Source organism: Barbus barbus (genome assembly GCF_936440315.1).
Source record: "Barbus barbus genome assembly, chromosome: 38".
Classification (NCBI taxonomy): Eukaryota; Metazoa; Chordata; class Actinopteri; order Cypriniformes; family Cyprinidae; genus Barbus; species Barbus barbus.
The window spans coordinates 18,091,226-18,111,110 of NC_136716.1; the positions used below are offsets into that span (position 1 = coordinate 18,091,226).

Sequence of the window (19,885 nt, forward strand, 5' to 3'; positions counted from 1 at the left end):
CATCAGGGGACAGGGGGAGCAGACATTACACAGTGTGCACCAACTACCAGTGACATAAGCATACAGACTAATATGCCTGCTCTTTCGATCTATCTGCAAATTACAAAACAACTTTCTTTTTAATGTACTTGTTAAACTATTATAATGTATTTTTTCAGTATTATGTCAATTAACAAAAAATATTTTAGATGAAAAATGTAAGCTTTAAAAAAGATTTAAAGAATTAAAAATGTTACCTTGACAACTAACTTCAGTTTAAGTTGATGTACTAAAATTACTAAAATGTAAAAGCTAAAATCAAAACAAAACTAATAAAACTAAATATTAAAGAACACTATAATAGTATAAAAGCAAAATAAGTGTAAAAAATAAATAAATAAAAATATAATTGATTCCAAAGAGTCAACTACATCATACATATTGTCCCAGAATTCAGAATCACTTAACTTCCTTAGAATCTAAGAAGAGCTCAATGAAAGGGAATGGTTAGGTTACATAAGAAGAGTTTATTTGCAAAAAGAGATAACTCCGTTTTTAACAATTCTCAGAAAACATGTTTTTCGGGGTTATCTGTTTTTGCAAATGACCTCTTCATATGTTCTGTGATGGTGTCCAAGTCTAACAAGTCTAAGTGATGACATTTCACACTGGAGTATTGTGTTGTTAAAACCAGAGTCACAGCTGAGGTGCGAGTTCATAGTGCCAGATCAGATCGATGTCGATCACAGAGCTGAGGATGACCACACAGACTTGATTAGAGCCAGCCATACAACCATATAATGCAGTGCTGATGTCATTGAGCCTTGGGTGGCACGCTCAGAGCAGTGTTCAGAGGACAGAGAGACGGAGGGGACTGTCAGGGTGGATAAGACTCCGTTGTGGCAAATTTCCTAAAGCTTCTAGCACACACATAAACCTCAAGTCTCAATGGTCTTAAACCGCTACAGTGATTCTGGTCATTCATGCCACACTACGGTTCAAAAGTTGAGATAAGATTTTTATGCTTTTGAAAAAAAGTCTCTTATGCTCATCAAGGTTGCATTTATTTGACCAAATAATTTAGCAATATTGTGAAATATTATTACAATTTAAAACAACCGTTTTATATTTTAATTAGTGCTGTCAAACGATTAATCGCATCCAAAATAAGTTTGTGTACATAATATATGTGTGTGTACTGTGTATATGTATTATGTATATAAAAATACACCCATACAGCAAATATTTTTTTTTATATTTAAAAGTATTTACATGTATACATTTATATTCATATAATTTATATCATATATAAATATATAAACAAGATATTTTTCTTAAATATATACACATGCATGTGTGTGTATTTATATATACATAATAAATATGCACAGTACACACATCTATTATGTAAACAAAAACTTATATATTTTTCTGGCGATTAATGGTTTGACAGCACTAATTTGAATACATTTTAAAATAACTATATCCAAAATATATCCAGGCTCTCTCTCTCATATATATATATATATATATATAAAAAATTAAAATAAAAATCGCAACACAGCAATATCGAATCGAATTCGATATTGCTGTGTGTTGCGATTTTTGTTTTTAACATGGGAAAAGGTTGAATGATACACTTAATATACAGACTGTCACATAAAAAAAAAAAAAACGATCGTCTGCGCTGTGCTGCTCCAACACCTCTTAGGAAAAATAAAATAATGAAATAAAAATCCATTCTGAGGTAAACCAATCAATTTTCTTTATCGTTTTAAAAAGAATTGCGATAGGTGAATACTTTTTTCTCCCACCCCTAATAGATATTACACACACACACACACACACACACACACACACATATTTCTGTAGAATTCTTGTTTTGTTTTTTTGTTCTTTGAAAAATAGAAAGTGAAATGAATATAATTTACCTAAAAAGGAAGTCATTATAAATACCTTTTCTGCCACTTTTGATGGCTAATTTCGCTGGTACTTGTGACTAGTGACAATAAAGGGCTACTACTACTACTTTTGATTAGTTTAATGCATTCTTGCGAAATTAAAGTATTAAATTATTTTTAAAATAAAAGTACTAACCTTTGAATGGTAGTATGTAGTTGTCATTTTAAGTAACACATGAAAGACCCAATTTGGATAACTAAATTTAAATGGATCCAGATAAATAGAGGCTAGAAGATATTTTTCTTCCTTCTAAAACCAAACTACCTGTTCAAGTGCATGTATAATCGCTCCTTCGGTTTGATTGCAGGCAATAAAGACTGCAAACATCCTTCATAATAAGACTAATGTACCCCAGTGGAGATTCAAATAATGTTTTTCCATGATATATAGCATCAGTCTGCACATTACTCCAGCAATGTCATTTTATGTCCGTCGTCTAGGCATCTGGCAACGTAACACATTGCCACTTAAGAGCTGATTCAATTTTATGGACCATAAGTTGCAAACTTATCTCAGTACATAACTGAATAATTGATTTCCATATCAAGGAGTTTCAGATCATTTTAGAAATCTTTGTGAAATGGAAATCCACAAAAACAAATGAGTATTTAATTAGAAGCCAAACCAGTCACAATGTGCCCTCACCTGTATTTTGATTGGCCATGAGAAGTTGCTGACGTATACATAGAAGGTGATGTTGGGATTGCTGTGAAAACTGAATTTCTCACAAGAGAAACTGTCTCTGTACTCTTTGATGTTGGTCTTGGACATGATGGGGATCTCTTCCCCAGAGATGGTCCCAGCTGTAAAGAGTAATGAATGCGATAAGATTAATTCAGAAATAAAGGAAGCATTCAGAAATGGCATTTGATACAGGTCATATTTCTTAATTAAAGCATGGACCATAAAGGGACACAGATTGACTGCTGCATGTTGGAGGTTATGCGTACATATACTTATTCAAAACCCTGAGAAAAAAACAAAATCTTTGCCTATATTTATTGTGGGGTCTGAAAAAAAAATTAAAAATTATGCATGCTTAAAAATGTAGTGTGACAGCCACTTAATGCTTTCTGAACTATTAAATAAGGGCGACAGAGCAATGCAAGTCCAGTGAATTGCACCAGTAATAAACAAGGCTGACCGCATACATCGGTTTGTTGATGTTTGTATTCATGGAGAAAATTAGTTTTAAATCAACCTTTCAGTGTGACAATTTCATTATCTATTTTAAACATGAGAAACATGGTATAAAACCATAATTTAACAAAAAAAAAATTACTTTGAGGAGCTGAAAAGAAAAGCAGCCTTTGTCCTATTTTATCAAGACTTTTTAAACTTTCCTGAAGTCCTCTAGTGAAACACTTAAGTTCCACCAATCGTCATTCCAAACCAGCGCTATGAAACAAAGCCCTCAAAATGACAACCCAAATGCCACTACGTGGCAATGTTTATCTTAATTGAAATCGTTCAGTGCTCCTGAAGACGCCGCAGCCCTAGAATTCAGAGCTGCACGCAAGACTATTGTTAGAAGCCTTTCTCAGGGGAGAGTGTCTTTAAACAGAAAGACACCACTCCAAATATTAATTGAGGGGAGCTGGGAGGTCGAGAAGGAGAGGAGTGAACCGGTTAAAAAGGAGCGTGAATGTCAGTCACATTAAAAAAATTGGCTAGTGACTATTTGGACGAAAAGGTGATTACAGAAACAATAGAGGATAAAGGCGATGTCCTTGAGAGAGTCTGTCTATTGTAAAATGCCCAACACACCCAGGAACACTGCGGTCAAACAAGGAATGCATTAGCATCTGTGTCAGACCCATTATGATATTATGCTAACATGAGAATGCATCACGACAGCCAACTAGGCACACTTAACTGATTAGTAAGGTTGACTTGTTTACACCACTTGTTCAAAACTTTAGGGTTAGTAAGATTATTTTTATTTTATTTTTTGCATTTTTTGAATAAAAAATAAATAAGGTAAAAATAGTAATACTGTCAGATTATTATTACAATTTTAACAGTTTTATTTTGTTATATTAAAATGCTTTTTCTCCTGTGATGGTAAACCTGAATTTTTTGCTTTTTTTTTCAGGATTCTCGGATTAATATTAAGCTCAAAAGAACAGCAATTATTTGAAATAGAATTAGTTTGGAACTGTAAAAATGTCTTTACTGTTATTTGATCAATTTAATGCATTCTTGCAGAATAAAAGTATTAGAATACTTAAAAAAAAAAAAAATATATATATATATATATATATATATATATATATATATATATATATATATATATATATATATATATATATATATATATATATATATATATATATATATATATATATATTTTAACAGTGGTTAAATATGCTGACAGCAATTAGACTGTAAAAAGTTTCGTATTGAAATGTATCTCCTGTTTTTTTGAGTGTGTGGCAACTTGATGTTGAATGCATGAATGCAAAAGAAAGGAAGATTTGCTCAAACATATTAATTTACTACTACAAAAGCAATAACTTTTATACAACAAAACAAAGGTAAATATTCAGAGAAAAAGAGTAGTCAGTACCTGTTGACCCAACTGACCAAGTGATGTTCAGATTGAAATTGTTTGATGCATTGATGGACATGTCCAAGTTCTTGCTGGTCTACAAAGTGGAAAGAGAAAAGAAAGTTGATGTCTGCAAAGTAACTGTTTCAGTATGGATTTACATGGTTTTTGAAAGACAATGATGACAGAATTTTCATTTTTAGAATGAAATATGCCATTTATGAAATGTATATCATATAATTGATAATCAGAAGACTTCTCTATGATAAATCACAATCTGGATCAAACCATTCAGCAGCTTCTGTTCTCAGAAAAGTAGCCCGTGACTGACCTGTTCAGGAGTGGCCATGAAGTTAATGGCAGTGTAGTGCTGGTCATCTTCTTGAAGCAGACTGAAGGTGAACTGGTAATCAATCAGCAAGTTATCTGTTCAGATCAAAAGCCTATTGTAAATCACCACATTTCACATCATCATGAACCACACCATGCAATTCTCTGTCATGTTAATGGTTGAAAGTTTCCATTTAAAGAACATCACGAAAGAGCGGCGCACATTCACTCTTACAATAAAGAGGGTTAATTTGAAGAGCTACATGAATCATCCATCACTTCAATTGCACTAAATACCACTTTTCTAAGTGTGTCATTGCTTTAATAAGCATGCACTCTGATTAAGCTCAATTGTTTTTAAGACGTCTACAAGTATTTGAAATCTACGCTTCTTAGTTCCATAAAAGAACTTCTTGTCATTTACCAGAACTAGAAACCTAAAGGTTTAAAAGTTTAAGACCAAACAATAAATTCCCAATTTTCGACCAGGAAGATCCTAAGGTGCATTAAGTTTATTCTTTAAGGTCTCTTAAAGCATCGTTTCAAAGACAAAGAAATGTCTGGATTGTTTTCTTAACTCCTGGGCTGTTAAATGACTGAACGCTGCCACAGGCATCTCTCAGAGAACAGCTGTTTGTGTGAATCACAATATGGCATTGTAAACATCTCTTTCACTCCCCATCAACTCGAAAGATGGATGTGACATGGAAGCAACAGTTTCACACATTTCCTAGATTTTTGTTTGGAAAATCATGTAACATTCAGACACCGAGTAGTGCTGATCTGCAAATCCACTAGAGTGAGCATCAGCATCAGTTAAATCATCCTTCCAGAAGGAACACAGTCACTTCTTAAAATTAGTTTCAGATGCAACCATCTATAGGTGACAAAACTTGAACTGTCCCCCAGCTTGCTCTTGAAGCATTAAGGTGATATATGCTGGATTTTTTCAAAGATGAAACAGAATGGTGATTCTAAAGTGAATGTCAGTGAGTTTCATAACTCAGACAGCTGTTCTGAGAGGAATGTCAGCCATAAAGTTGTAAGTTATTAAATGGGAATCTAAAAAACTTGGGATATAACATTTAAGGCCAAGAAAGAAGCTGGTCATCCTGCATGCTTTAAAAAGTTTCATATTCTCCGTCATGTTCTCAACTATTGTGTAAGACCATACACAACTAATCATAGGCTGATCATTCTCCTGTCTGACTGCTGCTACAATCTGAAATTATCTCAAACACTTCTAACAGGGATAGTCTGGGCAAAAGTGAAACTTCTGGCATCATTTACTTACCATCATTTTGTACCAAACCTGTATAAATGATAAACCTGACAAACAAAGATAGATTTTAAGAATGCTGGTAACCAAACAGTTTTGGTTACCATTGATTTTCTTCAAGATATCTTTTTAAATTCAACAGAAAAAAATAAATTCATACAGGTTTGAAAATGACACAAGGGTAGCTAAATGACAACATAACTTAAATTTTTGGATGAAAGAAGTTTTATCCTTACTAAAGCTGCATTAATTTTTGATCAATTGAATGCATCCTTGCTGAATAATACTAATGTGACAATGGACCACTAAACCAGTCATAAGGGTCAATTTTTCGAAATTGAGACTTCTACATCATCTGAACGCTGATGTACGTTTTGTTAGGATCAGACAATATTTGGCCAAGATACAACTATTTGAAAATCTGGAACCTGAGGGTGCAAAAAAATCATAAAAATAAAAATCTAAATAGAGAAAAATCGCCTTTAAAGTTGTCCAAATGAAGTTCTTAGCAATGCATATTACTAATCAAACATTAAGTTGTGATATATTTACGATAGGAAATTTACAAAATATCTTCATGGAACATGATCTTTACTTAATGTCCTAATGATTTTTGGCATAAAATAAAAATCAGTTTTGACCCATACAATGTATTTTTGGCTATTGCTACAAATATACCCCAGCGACTTAAACTGTTTTTTTTTTTTTTGGTCCAGGGTCACATTTCTTTTTTTTTCTTTAAATATGGGCTCAAAACATTGAATGGTAGTATATATAGACTTTTTAAGTGTTTCATTTCCCCTAAAACTAAGTCTAAGGTCTCTTAAAAGTTGTGTTTTTAAATGTCTATAAATGGTCACAAACATACAAAAATAGCTTGTGGTCGCTTCTGACAGCAAGAATGACGAACTTCTCTCTTGTGCATTGGATTAAGAGTCCTAGAGTAAATAAATGAATCTGAATCTAAGGATTCAAGGATTCAAGAGTTTTATTCGTCACATACACAATTATACAGAGTATAACCAGCAGTGAAATGTAGGTCAGGTCCGCTCCAAGGACAGTGCAATTATAAAGTATACAAATATTAAGAGAAGAAAAGTAGAAAAAAATAAAATAAAATAAAAAGAATAAAATAAAAAGATAGATAAAAAATATAAATATAAATGTGCAGGTCAGTATGTTGTTGACTTAAATAGTAATAAGAGGAATGTGCAAAATAATGTGCAAAAAAGTTGTACAGGGTATATAATAGCAGCAATATGAGGTAGAGAAAAATTATGAATAGCTTATTGATATGGTGATATTTACATGGAGTCAAGTGATGTTATGACACAGAGTTAGAGTTTAGGAGCCTGATGGCCTGGGGGAAGAAGCTCCTCCTAAGTCTCTCAGTTTTTGCCATCAGGCTACGGAAGCGCTTACCAGAAGGAAGCAAAGTGAATAGCTGGTTACCAGGGTGATTTGAGTCCTTGATTATTTTGACAGCTCTATTTTTGCAGCGTTTGAGGTAGATGTCCTGCAGAGAGGGGAGAGCAGACCCTGAGATGCGCTCAGCTAAGCGCACAACTCTCTGTAGTGCTTTGCAGTCCTGATTGGAGCTGTTTCCATACCACACTGAGATGCACTGAGTCAATACACTTTCTATGGTCCCTGAATAGAAAGTTTTCAGGATTGCTGGTGAGACCCTGAATTTCCTCAGCTGTCGCAGATGGTACAGTCTTTGCCTGGCTTTCTTTACCTGAGTTTGGATGTGTGTAGTCCAAGTCAGGTTCTCGGAGATGTTTACACCGAGGTACTTGAAGCTACTCACCCTCTCCACAGGGGTCCCACTGATCATAAGAGGTGTGTAGGGCTGCTGCTGTCTCTTCCTGAAGTCCATGATCAGCTCTTTAGTTTTGCTCACATTCAGAGAGAGACAGTTGTCCTGGCACCATGATGTGAGTCTCTCTACCTCGTCCAAGTATGCGGTCTCATCGTTGTTGGAGATGAGGCCCAGAACCACAGTATCATCAGCGAATTTGACAATAGATGTGGAGCTGTGAGAGGACACGCAGTCATGCGTGTAGAGAGAGTAGAGCAGGGGACTCAGGACACAGCCCTGTGGGGCTCCTATGTTCAGAGTGATGGAGTTTGAGGTGAACTGGCCAACTTTCACCACTTGAGGTCTGCCGGTGAGGAAGTCTTGAATCCAGTCACAGAGTGAGGAGTTTAGGCCGAGGTCTGTGAGTTTAGATGCCAGTTTGATGGGGACTATAGTGTTGAAAGCTGAGCTATAGTCAATGAATAGCAGCCTTACATAATTCCCATTGTTGCTGTCCAAGTGTGTGAGGGAAGAGTGGAGGACGTGAGAGATGGCATCGTCCGTGGATCTGTTTGGGCGATAGGCAAACTGAAGAGGGTCCAGAGTATCAGGGATGGAGGAGCAAATGTGGCTCTTTACAAGTCTCTCAAAAACCTTCATGACTATAGATGTGAGGGCAACTGGGCGATAGTCATTCAGGCAAGAGGGTTTATTGTTCTTTGGCACAGGGATAATGATGGATTTTTTGAATGAAGTGGGAACCACGGCGGTAGCAAGGGACTCATTAAAGATAGAAGTGAACAAACCAGCGAGCTGATCGGCGCAGGACCTCAGAACACGGCCGGTTATCCCATCAGGTCCGGCTGCTTTCCTGACGTTCACTCTCTTTAGCGCCCTCCGAACCTCATCCTCCGACACGGTGATTACAGGATCATCGCTGCTCTGCCTGCTGCTTCCAGACGCGCTGGTCGGCAGAAACGCGCCACCGCCGTTGCCATCGAAGCGGCCGTAGAAGATGTTTAACTCGTCGGCCAGCAACGGATCTGCTCTCACCTCCGCGGAGGATTTGTTTCCGAAGTCACAGATGGTCCTCAGTCCCTGCCACATCCGTCGAGAGTCGTTGAGCTGGAAATGAGACTCAATTCTCTCTCTGTATCTGTGTTTGGCGGCTCTTACTGCGCGTCGGAGAGCATAGCACGATGCTTTGTACTCGCTCGTATTCCCAGACAGAAGAGCCTCATTGTAAGCGGCGGTGCGTGTGTTAACCGCGGCACGGATTGTTCTGTCCACCCACGGTTTCTGATTGGAGAATGTCCTTATCGTTATTGTTTCTGTAGCTTGCTCGGTTAGCGTGTTTACGAAGCTTAATGCTACATCCGTGAACTCGCTGACGTCAGAAGAACTCGCCCGGAACATGTCCCAGTCGACGTCATCAAGCGCCGCCTGCAGCATAGTCTCTGAGTGGGAGGACCAGCGCGTCACTACTCTCTGCACCGGAGGTTCCTGAACGAGCCTTTGTTTGTATCTCGGTGTTAGAAAGATGGCGGCATGGTCCGATTTGCCAAAAGCCGGTAGTGAGCGGGCTTTGTAGGCATCCTTGAACTGAGTGTAGCAATGATCCAGTGTGTTTGGTCCTCTAGTTGGACAGGATACATGTTGGTAAAAGTTCGGCATGACCTGCTTGAGGTTGGCTTTGTTAAAGTCCCCCGCGATGATGAAGGCAGCGTCAGGATGTTTGTTAATGTGGCCGCTGAGCACATCGTGAAGTTTAGACAAAGCCAAGCCAGTGTCCGCCTGTGGTGGAATGTACACAGCAGTAACAATGATCGATGAAAACTCCCGGGGCAGATAAAATGGGCGGCAGATAATGGAAAGATGTTCCAGATGAGGCGAGCAGGAACGCGACAGAATGGAGATATTCCTGGGGTCACACCATTTCTTGTTGATCATGAAACATACTCCTCCACCCCTGGATTTACCGGCCTCTGCTGTTCTGTCCGTCCGAAAGACAGAGAAGTTATCACTCGGCATTACAGCAGTGTCCGGGACCGAGGACGAAAGCCACGTTTCTGACAAACAAAGGATGTTACAGTCCCTAATGTCCCGTTGGAAACTAATCCTGGCTCTAAGATCGTCCATCTTATTCTCCAAGGATTGGACATTAGCGAGGAGAATGCTTGGGAGAGGAGGACTGTGAGCCCTTTTCCTGAGTCTGACTCGAATTCCAGCGCGCTTCCCGCGGTGTTTCTTGATCCGTCGCCTCGGGGGGGTGTTGTTTATCTCCGCGTTCCGAAGAATCTCCAGAGGCCACGCAGGATTCGTGGATAAAGTGTCCTGAAACAGGTTGGTGTAGCGGTTTCCAATGTCCAAAAGTGTTTCTATGTTGTAGGTGATCAGTGCCGACGTGAGATGTGTAAAAAGAGAAAGTAAAACTAAGTAAAAAGGAAGGTAGAAGCAAATTCTCAGTGGAGCGAACCTCACGGCGTCCGAACACAGCGGCGCCATCTTGTTCTACTGAATCAATTAGGGTAGAACACTGTAATGCTAAAACGGAAACATTACATTTCCATTTCAACATTACAACACAACAGAAACCATTGCAATGAACCCCATTCAAGTCATAAAAGAAGCTGCCCACTGCGAATACATGGAGGGCTGGTTAGCAGGCAGAGTGCGAGTGTAAACCAATGTGAGAAAATTAAGCGTGACCAATAGGTCTTACTGGGTTAGAAGTCAGTTTTTACAATCTCCTTTGATGGCGAGTCAAGTAACACTGACAGAACACGTTGAGCGCGCTTCCGGAAATGCACAAGTCAAACCTTGCTTGTGTGAGAAAGCTCACACTGCCTACTGGATCCACGTCCACCAAACTTCTGCTCTTGTGTCTTTAATTAGTTCAAATCATTCGCTTACTCACTCTGACAGGGCTCGACACTCTCAACACTCTTATATCGTCGCCTGCAGCCCACTCTCCAGCAACACTTCCCCCTACAGGACACTATTTGAGAAAATACGGGCGGGTGATACACTTTTCTTCTAAATAGCAATTGAGCCGGAAGCCTGTGAGCACATGCGCTTCATCTAACAGACGCAGAGGGAGAGGAGTGGATGGAAATTGATTGATAAATTGAAGGCTTTATTTAATCCTGATTGATGACAACGGGGATAATGCTGGCAGGATTTGCAAACGGAGTGAAATTTGATGTCCTAAATGCTACTGGCTGCCTTTAGCCTTTTCAGACTCCATGATGACTGCTGATAGTAATTGCAAAAAAAGTGAAAGAGGAACACAGATGTATACCCAGAGAATACACCGTTTCTGATATACAACAAGACTGCCCCCTAGTGCTGTGCATTTGAGCCCTGCACACACAATCAAACTTCAACAAGGTTTGCTGCAGATCTTCTGAGATGCTCAAGAGATCCATCTCTACTTTTTGATTTCTGCCAAATTAGAATGTCTCATCCATTGCTTTTATCTTGTTGTGTGGTTGTGCATTAGCCCATGGCAATCTCATCCAGGTTTCCCAGCATCTTAAGCCCCCTGAGTCTAATTTCATTAAATGGCAGACAGCCTCTGAGTTTGAAAGTGTCTGCAGAGTCTGATGAATTTTCAAGGTACAACAGCATTACGTTAACGCCAGAGCTCAAATAGAGCATACTCACAGTAACAGGTTCCTCGGAGGGGGTTGCCAAGGTAACGGTTTTCTGAATCACAACTGCAGAGAGGGGGGAAAAAAAAAAACAATTTAGATGAAGTACATAAAGTAATGAGGCAATGCAATATCTGATGCATGAATCTGAACATGCAAATGTCATAATTATTAAACACTAAAAATAAATAAATGGACTGTAAAACAAGAAAACAAAAAAGGTTGTTACACAAATTAAGAAATAAAATAAGAATAGAGACGTTTTGTTTTAGTTTTTTTTAGGGTTTAATATTTTTAGCAGGGGTATTTTAAGTAGTTTTTATCTGTGCATCCATGTTTTTTTATGGCATGTCTATGTGCACATGAACATCCGTTTTTTTTCCTAATAACCAACTAGACAACCAATCACGTAGCTTATTTTGCAAATATGTGCTTTTGTGTATTCTGAACAACTTTTTAAAATGTGCACCATTTATAGATCTTATTGTAAACAATTCATCCATGCATGTTTCATTTTTTAATAAAATGTTTTACCTTAAATCAAAAGGTCATAACAGACTCTTTCCGGTGACATATGCAGGACTTCTCCGAACCTCATTCATATGCAAAGCCCAAATAAATCAACCAATGCATATCCAAGTCCCTGCCCTATATTATTATTTTTTCACTAATCTGTTGTACTCTGATGTATGTCACAATACAGAACGAAAGATCTGTGGCTACTTATGGACAAAGAAAAAAAAAGTAGCCAGTGCTTCGTGTTTGTACTATATCTGCATACTGCTACATTTATAACCATTTTTTTTGTTTAACAAAACCTCTAAATAGAAAAATAACAGTAGTAAATTAACTCTAAATAGTAGTGAATTAACAGAAGACGACTTTACGTATTTGCATCACAATATGTTTGAATTTGTGTGGTGCCTGCGGTATCTTTGTCCCTTTCCATACTAAGGCAGATTATGTAATTCCACTCTGTTGCCTTTATTTCCTCAGCTTCATTAGAGAGCACCAGGAGACAGCCCAAAGCTTCCTCTACCTCAATCTCAAACATGCTAAACAATTAACACAGCGCTGTCGGCCCAGCTCTCCACCAGCCTAAGCACATTACACATCCTGTTGCTCTTCTGAGCCAGGAACTGATGGTCCAATTAAAGTTTGCATTCACTTGAGAGCACAACTCGCTCACTCCCTCTCCTCACAGCAATCTCACCACTTAGTTTCTACAGAGGGAATTCACTTTCGATTCACGCTATTGTCCTGCAAGCGTATCTGAAGTGCAAATACGATTAATCATTAAAGCCACTTTTAACAAGTAAATGAAGCGATGTTATAGTTAATGCAGAATGCTGGGCTCCAGACTAGTTACTTTGGATCTAATCTAACACAATGCTCCCAGTTCACATGCATTATGGCCAGAAAAACACTTTATGCAAGTATGCAAATGCATTACAATTGTGCAGTCTAGCCAAATATGGCTTTAGGGTTTGTATTGAACGTGATGCAATAAAATATGCATGAAATAATAAAAAAAAAAAAAAAAAAAAAAGGTTTTCTAATGAGTTGTCCTCACAAGTCACATGCAAAAACAAAAATTCCGATTCACAAACTAATTCTGCAACTCTTAACCCATTTTGGTTTTGTGCATTTTGGTAAATCATAATTATGATAACAATTAAGCACATTATAAAGTTATAACTACCACATAGAAACCCATAATTATGACAAAATGTCAGTTAAGTTAAAATATTTTGTTAATGAATTTTTATCCTACAATTATGACTTAGCATCTCAAAATTACAACTTTTTATTTCTCAATTATGAAAAGCCACAATTTTTGCAAACATTTTTAATTTTGTCATAACTTTTTATCTTATAATTTCAATGTCAGTTATGCATTTGTCTCTGGCAGATGTTTTTATATTAATTCCATTTTTTAATTGCATAATTAGTATAGCTTAGTATGCCATAATTTTGATTTGTGTCATAATTATGACATTTTATATTATCATTTAATTTTAATTTTCAATTTATCATTTTATCAAAGCATTTTTTGGGGGGGCTGAAATGGGATTTCATATTTATGACCTGCTTATTTAGCCATTTATTTATTTGGGAGCAATTTTAATTTATGGATTAAACTGAATCAGGGAATCTGGATTGACATCCAGCCATGTGGTAGTAAAATATAAAAAATAAAATAAAAAAAAAAACATTTACCTTTTAAGTACACATACTAAACTGCACCATTCTCAGTCAAATATACACAGACCTCCATCTCATACTGTAAATATCTTTGCGCTTGGCTTGCTGGGATCCACCTTTATCATAAGGAGCTGAAGCATTCATATATTTTTTTTGAGAGTTGGTGATAAATGTGAGGACAAGGTAGAGTACACTTTTACCACGGTACAGAGGACACAGGACAAACTGCACCACAGGCATTTTAAAACCTCTGCATATCAGTCCCCTAGCCTTTAATCTGGATGACATTTCAGAAATGACTATTCTCTCTCACCCATACACTGCAAATCAGAAGGAGAGGTTTCCAACGTTCATGCCCACATACACACAATGTACTCCGTGAGGGCGGTGAAACATAATGCACTCTTACTCAGTATCTTAATTTAATCTCCAGTGAGAGCGCACCTACACGCTGTGCATGCTTTAATGCACTCTCTCACTGTAGTGCCAAAATTTGATCCCCATTTGGGTCACACCTGGAGTGCCACAACACACACAACACACTCCATGACACTCCATCATGATGATGATGGACTCTACAGTAATCAAGCATGCTTTTGCTTCAAATTGCATCAATTTTCTCTCTTTAATCATGTGTATCTTTTCAAATAGCTCTCGTTGAGCTGCCGTCTCATAGCAAAGGAGAATGACGCCATGCTCTGAAGTCCCGATCAGGACTGTGAAAAGAAACTTTGAATTGCTCTTTCACAATGTCAGAGCACTAAAAGAGGGTCGGCGAGTGATCACTGCAGCACATCAGGTCTTTAATCAACCATTTTGAGTGTGATGATATTTGTGAGTGACAAAAACGGTCCCAGTGCTTCATTACGGACCTCGTTATGTAGGATGGGTAGTGGCATCTGTCCGCTCTGAGTAATGAAGGAGAGAGAGAACAGAGTGAGAAGGAAAGGAATGAACAGGAAGCGGTAACTGTCGTCTCGACTGCAGCCTGTGCACTCATTTGTCCTTGTGATGAAGACACACTTGAATACACCGATGGACCTGGATTGGCCTGATTGGCTTACACACAATTAAAAACAAGCATCTACCAGTATGCATGCGCACACACACACACTGAAAGTGAAGCTTACACCAACTATTCCAACAATTTCCAGCGATATCGTCGACCTGATTGCAGAGACACCATTTAAACTGAACTGGATGACATCACTGAATTCAATAATGAAATGCCTTTAACTGAAAATAGAGTGTTTAATCTTGTCATTTTACATTGACACCATTTTCCTATTTTGATATTGTGCAGTTGCTTTGACACAATTTGCATTGTTAAAAGCGCTATATAAATAAAGGTGACTTGACCAACACCTTAGATACTAGACACAGCAGAACGCTGTGTTAAAAGATGTTTTCTTGATTTTGATGAAATGCATAGTTCATTTGATCAGTGTTCACTTCATTAGTTTGGTGCTCATAACCATCATTTATTCATAAATCAAGCAACACAGTTGTGTGAGTTTGATTCACTAAAAACAACCAAATAATAAGTGTCACTTGTTTAGGAATCAAAACTACACAGGTCACATTCTATGATTTTGATTCACTAAAGAGAACTACTCGCTCATAAGAGTCAGTTGTTCAGGAAACAAAATACACTGGTGATACTCCATGTGTTACATGTCTGTGGTTTTCTGTGTTTCCCCTGTGACCTAGTTTTCCCCGTTCTGTTTAGTCATTCAGTATACCTGTTGTCTGTTAATTATCTCAGTTCCTTTTGTTTGGCTCATAAGACCTCAGTTCTCCCTTAGTCTTCGTCCGTTCTTGTCTAGGTTATGTTGGTTTACTTGCCTGTCTCCTGGATTTGCTTATTAAAATACCTTTTTGTTTATCTCCTTCGTCTTCGTGCAATTGTGCCTCACCAACCCATGACAATGTCTGATTCACTAATAAGACTGAACTCATTAAAGTAGCCTACCCTTTTCTGTAATTGGAATACTTGTCACACTGTGCTTTTGAATCATTAAAAAGAACCAGTTCACAAGAGTCAATCGTTTGAGAATTGAACTATACTGGACACATCACATACGTTTAATTAAATAATAATGCATTAAATATTTTGAAGTATTCTTAGATTTATTTTAAAAACTAAATTTTTTTAAACATTGCCTTAAAAAGGACATCATAAACTTGAACATCAAAAAGAGTGTTTTAACTGTAGAAGCTGCTAAATATATTCAGCTAACACAGACTTGTTGCTGTTCTAGTTTTGTTACTCTGAATTTACTCTGCATCACATAATGCACCGGTCCATTTTTTAAATCGGTTTGTCAGATAGATCGTTCCATCCATGGCAGTTATCGGTAACGCTTTATAATAACTGCAATCATATGAATCACTAGGTAAGCATTAGTAAATAGTCAGTTCATCCTTTATAAAGCATTGTCCCAACATTAATAACCATTAGTAAGCAGTTTATAAATACAGCTATAAATGCCTTGTGTTCTTGATTTACAGTGGGTACGGAAAGTATTCAGACCCCCTTAAATTTTTCACTCTTTGTTATATTGCAGCCATTTGCTAAAATCATTTAAGTTCTTTTTTTTTTTCCTCAATGTACACACAGCACCCCATATTGACAGAAAAACACAGAATTGTTGACATTTTTGGAGATTTATTAAAAAAGAAAAACTGAAATATCACATGGTCCTAAGTATTCAGACCCTTTGCTCAGTATTTAGTAGAAGCACCCTTTTGATCTAATACAGCCATGAGTCTTTTTAGGAAAGATGCAACAAGTTTTTCACACCTGGATTTGGGGATCATCTGCCATTCCTCCTTGCAGATCCTCTCCAGTTCTGTCAGGTTGGATGGTAAACGTTGGTGGACAGCCATTTTTAGGTCTCTCCAGAGATGCTCAATTGGGTTTAAGTCAGGGCTCTGGCTGGGCCATTCAAGAACAGTCACGGAGTTGTTGTGAAGCCACTCCTTCGTTATTTTAGCTGTGTGCTTAGGGTCATTGTCTTGTTGGAAGGTAAACCTTCGGCCCAGTCTGAGGTCCTGAGCACTCTGGAGAAGGTTTTCGTCCAGGATATCCCTGTACTTGGCCGCATTCATCTTTCCTTTGATTGCAACCAGTCGTCCTGTCCCTGCAACTGAAAAACACCCCCACAGCAGGATGCAGCCACCACCATGCTTCACTGTTGGGACTGTATTGGACAGGTGATGAGCAGTGCCTGGTTTTCTCCACACATACCGCTTAGAATTAAGGCCAAAAAGTTCTATCTTGGTCTCATCAGACCAGATAATCTTATTTCTCACCATCTTGTGGTCCTTCAGGTGTTTTTTTGTGTCTTGCACTGAGGAGAGGCTTCCGTCGGGCCACTCTGCCATAAAGCCCCGACTGGTGGAAGGCTGCAGTGATGGTTGACTTTCTACAACTTTCTCCCATCTCCCGACTGCATCTCTGGAGCTAAGCCACAGTGATCTTTGGGTTCTTCTTTACCTCTCTCACCAAGGCTCTTCTCCCCCGATAGCTCAGTTTGGCCGGACGGCCAGCTCTAAGAAGGGTTCTGGTCGTCCCAAACGTCATCCATTTAAGGATTATGGATGCCACTGTGCTCTTAGGAACCTTAAGTACAGCAGAAATTTTTTTGTAACCTTGGCCAGATCTGTGCCTTGCCACAATTCCGTCTCTGAGCTCTTCAGGCAGTTCCTTTGACCTCATGATTCTCATTTGCTCTGACATGCACTGTGAGCTGTAAGGTCTTATATAGACAGGTGTGTGGCTTTCCTAATCAAGTCCAGTCAGTATAATCAAACACAACTGGACTCAAATGAAGGTGTAGAACCATCTCAAGAATGATCCGCAGAAATGGACAGCACCTGAGCTAAATATATGAGTGTCACAGAAAAGGGTCTGAATACTTAGGACCATGTGATATTTCAGTTTTTCTTTTTTAATAAATCTTCAAAAATGTAAACAATTCTGTGTTTTTCTGTCAATATGGGGTGCTGTGTGTACATTAATGAGGGAAAAAAATGAATTTAAATGATTTTAGCAAATGGAACACGCAAAACGCACGCAAAAACACGCAGGAGCATTTAAAAGTGGTTGCCTACAAGCGGGTACAGATATGAATTGGAACTAATGGGATCTACACAAATCTCGTAGGTGACCTATTTTGATCACCAAAAGGTGAGGAGTTGCAATCTATGAGTATTAACAATGGAACCAGTAAATCACAGGGAGAAAATGAAGTGCACAATGCTTTCTTTCTCCTCCTGAGTCATTACTGTCAAAACACTTAAAACATTAAGTAAGACCTTCCATGAGCTGCACACCTCTTCATATCCCAGAGTTATACGTCAGCCTATAACAAAGCATCTGCTGTAAAAAAATTAAAATAAAATAAAAAAAAAAGCACAAAAGGCACCAACATCCTCTGCTGCATCTCTGAATGCAACACAGCAGCCCGGATTTCAAGCTGCTCACAAGCTTCTGTTTCTGAGACTGAAGCATCTGAGTGGGAGATTCAGTTCACACCCACGTCTCCTAAATAAGCATGACTGGTCAACCCACTCTATAGAATTTCTGCATGCACATATAACAATGCAGTGAGTGAAACACTTGAGTTTCATTATTCTCAAAGAGGATTGGTCTCTCTAATAGTCACAAACACACGCCAGCACACTCCCACACCTCACTTCCACCTCCATTAGTGCTATTAAAGTGTGTGCACACATGCAAACAAAATATGCTGCGTCTGCAGGTCAGCTTTAGCCAAAATCGTGAGAACACCAAGTCAAGCTAAATGGAATGCAGGGGACTTAATGATTAAATGGGTGTGGAAGTATTAACTATACTTGGGAAAGATCCAGGGACAACCTCAATTGGAGTTAAGAAAAAAAAACAATTATTAATTCTTGAACAAGTATATTAATGCATTTCTTAAAATTATTATATACATTTAAAAAAATAAAAGTCTTGGCATGTATTTATTCATACAAGTAAATGATTGCATGCAGCATAGGTACTTACAGCTGACATTGGTCGCCTTTGATACCCTTGGTGGTGCAAAAGCATTTGCCCGTCAGCACCTGGCACACGTTGGCATGGCTATTACATTTACAAGCTGGAAAAGAAAAAGTGAGAGGGAACCAGACAAGAATGATAGGATGAGAAATAATAGAAGACAAAGATTAACACAAGGGGGAAGGAAAGAGAAAAATATTGTGTGAAAACAAACAGAAGTATGAGACTTTGAGTATGAGACAGCTTTGCATCTTAAACATTATGTAATTATGAAATACGCTGCAATTTAAAGAAAATAGGTTTCAATAATGATAGGTCTTTTTATCTATTGCTATAACAGAGCAATTCTGGGAAACTTATGGCTCCATATAATATTAAATATAACAAATAAAAACAAATATAAATGACTTAATTGACCCAAAGATGGTCAAACAAGCTGACAAAAACAGTGAGATCAGCTCATAGGGGGTCCCTCTCTGTACTCAGATTTGTTCACAGAGAAGTGAGTTTGGCTGCATTACACAAAATGAAAACATCACGTTACTGTCCTTAGGCAACATCAATGATGGAAATCAAAATACTCAATTACAAGCCTAACCACAGAGGTCAATAAATAAACAATGGTAAATTTATCATTCTATGTGCACAAAAAAAAAATAAAAAAAAATATGTGGCCAGGTAGAAACTAAAACATGAATTTAGCACTATAAATTACAAATATTAAAAATAGTTTGAAATAGAATGTGTAGATATTTCACAGATCTACACACACACAAATAAATAAATAAATAAATAAAATATATTTTGTAAATATTACATAACATTTTTGTATTTCTATTTTATAATATAGACTACCGTTCAAAAGTTTGGGGTCAGTAATATCTTAATGGTTTTGAAAGAAGTCTTTTTAGAAGACATTTAAAGACATTTAAATGTTTGTTTTTATTTTAATGTCTTTACTGTTGATTGATCAACTTAATGCTTCCTTGCTGTATTAAAAAAAAAAAAAAAAAAAAATAAAAACTGACCCCGAACTTGTGAATACTGTATATACAAATATAAAGGCCTATTGTATAACAAGGTGGTCATGTAAAAC

General features: G+C 37.6%; 1 protein-coding gene across 1 annotated transcript in view; it reads right to left on the minus strand.

The window, feature by feature from the left end:
- LOC306857976 (attractin-like protein 1) overlaps positions 1–19,885 on the minus strand; it is a 102,133-nt gene that overhangs the window by 47,433 nt on the left and 34,815 nt on the right. The window contains exons 20-24 of the mRNA XM_079398295.1: positions 18,796–18,889; positions 11,569–11,621; positions 4,824–4,918; positions 4,511–4,589; positions 2,587–2,744 (exon numbers count right to left, since the gene is read on the minus strand). Coding sequence (XP_079254421.1) covers positions 2,587–2,744; positions 4,511–4,589; positions 4,824–4,918; positions 11,569–11,621; positions 18,796–18,889 — 479 coding nt within the window. The remainder of the gene's footprint in view (positions 1–2,586; positions 2,745–4,510; positions 4,590–4,823; positions 4,919–11,568; positions 11,622–18,795; positions 18,890–19,885) is intronic.